The sequence below is a fragment of the Micrasema longulum genome, unplaced genomic scaffold (assembly GCF_059751315.1).
Source record: "Micrasema longulum isolate JH-2025_06_02 unplaced genomic scaffold, ASM5975131v1 h1tg000018l, whole genome shotgun sequence".
Lineage (NCBI taxonomy): Eukaryota > Metazoa > Arthropoda > Insecta > Trichoptera > Brachycentridae > Micrasema > Micrasema longulum.
Window position 1 is genome coordinate 251,858 of NW_028277226.1, and position 8,046 is coordinate 259,903.

The 8,046-nt window shown below is 33.3% G+C and overlaps 1 protein-coding gene across 1 annotated transcript; it reads left to right on the top strand.

Moving 5' to 3' along the window:
- Nucleotides 1–2,060: 2,060 nt before the first annotated feature.
- Nucleotides 2,061–5,561, top strand: LOC148285639 (uncharacterized). The gene is made up of 2 exons (XM_088242649.1): nucleotides 2,061–2,134; nucleotides 4,712–5,561. Exons 1-2 carry the CDS (start codon nucleotides 2,123–2,125, stop codon nucleotides 5,231–5,233), a joined length of 534 nt encoding a protein of 177 aa, XP_088098775.1. The 5' UTR covers nucleotides 2,061–2,122; the 3' UTR covers nucleotides 5,234–5,561.
- The last annotated feature ends 2,485 nt before the right edge of the window (nucleotides 5,562–8,046 follow it).

An 8,046-nucleotide genomic window follows, 5' to 3' on the forward strand; every position in this document is an offset into this window, starting at 1 on the left:
CCCTGTTATAGATCCTGTCGGATATACAGATCTGGTGGCTTCCAAAAAGAATTTCAAGGCTCTCTCTGCTGCATTGACATGTTTTCAAACTTTTAAACTACTTTTAATTACTCATATTGTAGATGTATATAAAATCAATATATTGCTGCTCTTACTATAATGTGTCATTAATTTTGAAGATGTTTTTTAAATTGACTTAAATTTATTGTCTTATATTTCACTTAAAGATTCTTCTCATCGTTTCTTTGAATCCCTTAAAATATGGATGTGTATTTTTATGTTTTTTCTTTTTGAAAAATTTTATACTGATTTATTTTATTTTTAGATCTGAGCATGTTTTTAATTTTTTATTTTAATTCTTAACTTTTAATTACTTCATTTTCTTAATTTTTAATATTTTTTCGTTTGTAAATACTAACTGCAAACTACAAACTTCAAAAGAACTTTTTTTACTTTAATTCGAATATTTGAACAACTTTAACTTTTGTTTTTTTTTTCTTTCTCTTTTTTGTACTTTATTTAATAACCTTACATATAATTACTTAATAATATGGAAACTTCACTGGTCCGTTTGAGTTAAGTCTAACTGTGTAAAATATAAAACCATGTAACTGTGCTGTATGTTTCCTAAATAAAAGAAAATAAATTAAAAAATAAAAAACGCTTTAAAAAAGTTCTGTAATCATTTCGGAGAAAAAAAAATACATCTAAATTGAATAATAAACACATATTTGAATATGTTTTAAACTTTAGAGAGTAAAATTTTAATTTAGTGGGTCCTCATAAATGCAACCAAAAAAACAAAAAAACCAAAAATAAAACAACATAAATAAAATATTTATATATCCGCAAAGCAAAAATTAAAACTAAATATTAAAAATAAGATTTAGAATATGTAAGTATATTTAAACACATGTAATGTTTGTTAAAACGGTCTTACCGGAAATGCAGAAACGATAACAATTTTTTTCACGTATCACATGGTTGGTGGCCGTGAAATTGTGATAACATAAACAAAGTTAAAAAACTGTCCATCGACGCGGCATTACGTCACGGCGAGTAGCTGTCAAAATACGTGCAACAATTGCCGTTCTCTTGACCAATGTTTCTCAACATTTGTACACAAACTGTAATCGGGTAGCAGTCCCGTGGCTAGGTTCTCGGACTCACGGCTCAAAGGTCAATAGTTCAAATCCCACTCTACCTCAACTTGATTCCCGTTTTTTATAGTAAGTTATTTACAACTCGTTGAAAATAGCCCTCAAAATGAAATATTCGGGTAAATCATAAAAACGCATATATTTCAATAGGGAAATATCATTTTTTTATAACATTTTTAAAGTAATAAAAATCTAAGAAATACTGTCCAGCAAAAAAAAATTTGCTCATTATTAGCAGCGTAAAAAATATTTTTTAATTTATAATTAAAAATTCCCGTACAAACGGTCATTCCATTGGCTACGCCCCTAATACGTCACGATTCATGTTTATTTGTTCCTGATCATTCAAATTTGTTTAGAACATTATCACGAGTCTTGACGTCATAACTGTCAAGACCAAACATGTCGCGTTTTTCTGGCAACGTATTTTTATTAAATTTATTTTTAAATCTATGCATTAAAACGTTTCTTAGTTGTTGTGACGTCAAGTTCAATGTTCTAAGTACATTTCAATTGCCGGGAACAAATAAAAATGAACCGTTACGTATTAGAGGCGAAGCCAATGGCATGACGTTTTTGCGGGAATTCAAAAAAAAATTAGTGGAAAGTATTTTATTACTTTAAAAATTAAAAAAAAGTGATATTTCTCTATTTTATTTGAGTTAAAGCAGAACTCCCACAATAAACATTAAACACTGCCCCTTTAATTGGTTGAGAAACAATGTTTTAGGCTCTAGAGTAAACGTACAAAGCCTTAGAAAGATTAAGTAGGCGACAAGTTGGTATCTAAATAACCTGAAACTGGATTGTGGACTATCAGAGCAATATGCCGCCCCTCTTGGCGACAGATTGGTCCTTGGAGCAAAGTATAAAACAGTTAGTAAGCTCTATTGAAAGCACAGAAGCAGTTTTCATCAGAAAAGGCTTTGTTCAGCTCTCCAGTTCGACGTAGAAACAGCATCATGAACCCAATGGTCAGTTAAACCTTTTTTATTGTTTATTTATTCAAGTATTTTTTTTCATCGAAAATCATGTTTTGTTAACACCTGTCAATTTTTATATATTGCAATCAGTGTCCTGACGAAAACACAAGTACATTTTAGGGTAGACATGACAGGCGCTGGCGCCGTGAAGCAGTTGTTTAGACGGCCAGCTGTTGAAGAAAAAATAAAATAAAGATATTTTCTCAATTGGTCTGAGTGTCGAGGTCTATTTTGAATAATTTTCTTCAATATTTCGAACTTTAGCCCAACGGGAAATTGTCTACAAAAAGTGTTTTCTTACGCGCGGTATAAATTACAGCATTAAAGTATGAGGCAAAGTTTCTTGAAAACGTACGAATATTTTTATAAAAATGAATTACTTTGAACAACGCCACTAGTTCATATGTATCAACTAATGTTAAGTGAGTTGTGGAAGATATCCGAGTTACTTACCGACAACGGACTAATCGGCAGAACTGATAGAAGAAGCGGAAGACAACTTGAAACGTCACACGTGGAGTGATTTCAGAAATACAAAACTTTAAAAAATCATTGCGATGTTAATACGATACATAAAAATTAAAATAAATGAATTGGCTTAGTATATTAGTCTATTAAAAAGTAAAAAAAAAAGTTCTTCATTGTCAGTATAAAATGTGTATTTGTATGAAAATTTGCGGTATCTTCGTGCGTAAAACGTTATTAAACATGTTCTAAAATTAATTTAACTTGAATAAAAAAAAACGTACCGACAAGTCGATTTTAATTTTATAGACAATTGAAGATTATTCTGTTAACTTCCTATTGACAAATTTATGGGTTCTGATAAGCCTTTAAAATAGAGGCTAAGCTGGCTATTTTCTTTTGAAAAAAGGTTCTTTAATCATGATTACTACTGCAAAGGTAGTTTATTTTTGTACCGTTATAATTTTATTTAAAAAACAAATTGTTTCATAAAAACCATGTTTCTTTTAGAAAATCATATGAATATGTATAAAGAACATTTTATATAACGGAATGCAGAAGTCAAGGTATTTAGAGAGCTTAAGACCTATCATTGGCTGGTTTATGCCTATACATCTATGGTCTGATCTATAAAATGTTCTTCATCTTTGTTGTCATGTATTAAAATTGGTAATTCCAAAGAGGGTTGAACTTAGTTCTCGTCTACAAAAATTTAGACAAGCTTAAAATATTGTTGCTTTTATTATGTAGCTAGTTATTTTATGTAAAGCGCTTCCTAAATTTGTTTTGACGTAAATAATAATTGTACATATTTTAAAGAAAATCTTTGAACGTAATTGACTTAATATTATTGATTGAATCACAAAACACTTCATTTTAAATTTAAAAAAAAACTTAGTTATTGTAGTGAAATTAAAAAAAAAAAGTTTATTAGTTGGGTAAAATATTGAAAAATGAAAAAAAGTCTTCAGAAATATACAGTTTCGTTTATCTTAGACTATTTTTTTAATAATAAGTATGCGTTCGACAGGAAATAATATTATTCACTCAGTTCACCCATACAAATTTATATGCAAATCGCGCACGGTAACATCAATTAAAATTAATAATGTTTAAGTAAATGAGAGAAAAAATACTCTTATTTTTTTTCTTCTTCATATTATAGGCATTTCCTTTTGAATTGCTAGTAAGACTATTAATTGTGACTACAGATGAAGCATTTTTTAGCGATTTCCACATATTTCCCTGTGTTTACGTATTGCATATATAAATAATAGATTTTTTAATAGTAAACTATACTTTTTTTTCTTAGTGAACACATTTTAAAATTATTTTACAATATGTCAGTAGTAACAGTCACAGTTAACATAAACAGTCATTTATTAGCCTATTTGGGACCGTATCGTTATGTTTTAAAATATTTTTTTATTTGGTCTTAAAATAGAACAACTATTATAATAAATAAATGTCCTAATATTAACTTACATATATCAAATAATCATTGAACTGTAAATTTATTATCAAAATTTCTGAACCTGAAATTTACATTTCATCAGAACACTAAGGTGTCGACGAAAAAGATTGCAGAGAATTTTTTTTTTTTTAATTTTGGAAAGAAACAGTTGTTGATAAGGGTTCGCGCCAAATCATCTACAATACAATCACTAAACCACACATCAACCATCGCAGCCAGCACATTAATCTTTTTGTAATAACCTTATAAGCTAAAACTTTAATATCAGGACCGTATAAAAGACTACTGTTTAAATAAGATTAAGAAAATTTGCATACACATCGTCGCTTCAGTTCGTTTTTGTCTAACAGACCAAAACAGAAATCTGCAGAAATTGAGTTTTTTCAGATTTTTTTTTACGAAATTAGCATAAATAATGACCACAACTAAAGACAAAATTCGTTAATAAACCCCCAGAACAATTTAAAAAATAAATATTTTTCATTTGGATTTTATAAATTATGGATTTCTCAGAACTCCTCAGTAAACTTTACTAAATTTCGTTAAAAATGGTCTGTTGGATAAAGACAAACTGAAGCGACGATATGGTACTTATAGAAATTCATTAATATTGTTGATTTCATTGACAGTTCTTCGCCACTTTCTTGTGCATGGCCGCTCTGGTGTCCGCCCACGGGTGGGATGACCACAACGACGGCCAATGGAAGGGAGAAGGCCTGGCCGAGAGCCAGGACCATGGGCAGTGGGACCATGGCGCGTGGGGCGGAGACCACGGCGCGTGGGCCGGACACGGAGGCGCCTGGGCCGGACACGGGGGCGCCTGGGCCGGACACGGTGGAGCTTGGGCCGGACACGGGGGCGCTTGGGCCGGACACGGTGGCTGGGCCCATGGAGCCGCGCCTTTGGGACATGACGGAAACGTGATCGACACCCCCGAGGTCGCCCACGCCAAGGCTGCCCATTTCGCCGCCAAGGCAGCTGCCGGGTCCCACGGACACTGGGCCCCCGCCGCCCCCGCTTGGGGACACTGGGGACATGGCGTCCACCCCGTCGTTCCCCAGGAGACCCCCGAGGTCGCCCACGCCAGGGCTGCCCACCTCGCTGCCGTCGCCGCCGCTTCTCATGGCGCCCATCATGGAGCCCACTGGTGAACCCTAAGCCCGATACCCTAATTTCACACCCCTGCCCACCCACGCCGACTGATGTATAAATTAGATTTAAGAGAATTGTACATATATATTCACTAGAATATAAATCACCATATTACCACAAATCTTTATAACATATATATTATCCATACTATTTTTTATATATTTTTTTCGTTCCTTTAATATATATATATGTATTTTGTATGTATAGTTTTATGTTTTTTTTGTTTATGTATAGTAGTATTCTGTATATTCTTCATTTCATTCTTCAAGTATATATATTTTTATATAAATTTGTAAAAAGCAATACGAAATAAATCGACTAAAAATACATTGGCTTCAATTTTTTACTAAGTCTTTAATCCCGTTTATGATTGTTATTATTTTTTTCAAGAAATAAAATGATAGCGTACTGAAAAAAAATACAAAAATAAAGCATACTTTAATTCCAACAGCTATAGAAATGATTCATGGAATATTATATTGCAACTTCTAAGTAAAATTTAAAAAACTGAAAGCAAACAAAAGTTAGGAAAAACATTTTTGAAAAGGAAGTTTGTATGTCAAGGCATTTGTAGGGTGAAAACCTTTGCGTAATCAAATGTTTTTTTTTCTTTTTGGTTCTTCCAAACATTTTCATATTCAGAATATTTGATAAAGTTCGTAATTTTTGTTGGCAAAATGAGAATCGACTTGCGGCATAGTGGAATTTAAACCTCAAAAAGAATCACAGCAGCCAAAAAAACATACTTTTCTTTGCTGCCAGTGTTCAAATCACGTAACGTCTATAGGAAAACCAAAATAACCATATACAAAACAATTATACGTACTGTATTGGCATATGGGTGTGAGGCGCTAACACTGACAGTAAAGATGGCTTAAATGCTGGACACTTTTGAACGAAAAGTACTCAGAAAAATCTGCGGACCAGTGAGAGAGAATAATCAGTGGCCAATTTGGTAAAGTGAAGAACTGTACAATATATACCAGGCCTCGAGCATCTCGGCACATATGAAGATGCTTCGATTACGATGAGCCGGACATGTACAGCGAATGCCTGACTCACGTGTCCCTAAAACAATAATGAGCGAACACCCGGGAGGAAAGAGATCAGTGGGAAGACCCAGGATGAGATGGGAGGATGAAGTGAGAAAGGATGCATTGCAGTTTCTCCAGGTGGCAAATTGGAAAACGGCGGCTGAGGACCGACAGAGCTGGAGGCGAAAGTTGCAGGAGGCCAAAGCTCGATATGGGCTGTAGCGCCATCGGAGAGAGAGAGAGAACCTCGGAGTTTAAATTCCTGAATCCACAACACTTCCACGTGACCACAACTAGGTTCCATTCTTTTTGTTAATTGGTTTATTTTATTTTCCTTACTCTGTGGTGGATTTGAGACTAAGTTGGAACCTGTAAAAATTCAGCTATAGAAGAATACATCCATTAAAATTGTTTTTTGTTATCTTATGATGCTCGTCTGAAGGATATTTACTCTTAAACCAACTTTCAGTTTACTTCCTCTTTACGGAATTACTATTAAGATTACTCGTAAAATCTGTACCGTAAGCTGAAATGCTGGAAGTCACATTAAGTCAATTGTTCAGGGGAGCGGTTTGAAGCTGTAAAACTGTTTTAAATGTATCTTTCGAAGTGAAAACACAATTTATTGCTGTTTTTTTGAATTTGTAGGCTTTTGATAAGAATATTTATGAAAAAAACATTTAAAGTATATATTATCAAATGACTATGGGACTTCAATGTTTTTTGTTCTAACCGCCCGGCCCGGGCCCAAATTCCTCCTAGGACTTTATTATAAAAAGTAATGGAGAATATTTAATGAAAAACAATGTATGTATAAAATATTCGTTATGCAAAAACATTGAATTAAACATGAATTTATGAAAATAACGGGTAAATATAAATTAAATGACATTATATCAATAGCAATCGAACAGTAATTGAAAGTAAACAGTATGTGAAAAAAGCAAAGTAAAATAATAAAATTAACGGCAAAAGAAATAACACAATAGTTAAGTATGTTTGATTTAAGACAGATGCTTGGTGTATGTCTAAGAGACAGAATAAGAAATGAAGAAATAAGGCGCCGAACCGGAGTCGTGGATATCATGGATCGTGCAGCGAAATTGAAATGGCAGTGGGCAGGACACCTGGCGAAACAAAATGATGGCAGAATAATAAAGTGGAGACCATGGGCAAACAAAAGAAGTGTTGGAAGGCCACAGAAAAGATGGGTCGACGACATTGCCTCCATTGCCGGTAAAACATGGATGATGAAAGCGGGTGATAGGAAGAAATGGAGACGTTTGGAAGAGGCCTTTATCCAGCAGTGGTGAGAATAAGGCTGCAGAAGAAGAAGCAGAAGAAGTTTGATTTTGACAATAAGACTTAAATTCCTCGCTGCATCAGAAGTAGTTTGTTATAAAAATTGTGGAATTTATTCGGTATCCACTTCTTTAATACCAGTAAACCGTTGAATTTTATTGAAATCAAGATTATTATTACTGCACTACTAGTGTTTTAGAACAAACTTTTTCACTTGAGGTATACCGGAGGACTCCAATATTTTTGGCATAAATAGAATCAGCATATATGAACAAAATGACATTCATAAGTCAATTTTGCAAAAAATGTGACTTCATGCCTTTCAGTTTTATGTTACAGAAATATTAGATTTATCAGACTTTCAGCCTATTTTCAATAATGATCTACTTTAAAAATAAGAGAACATACACGTTCTCGTAATAGTAAACATGTACATAATAATGCTGCCGAAAGGCGAGTGTGGTAAAGCTATGCAT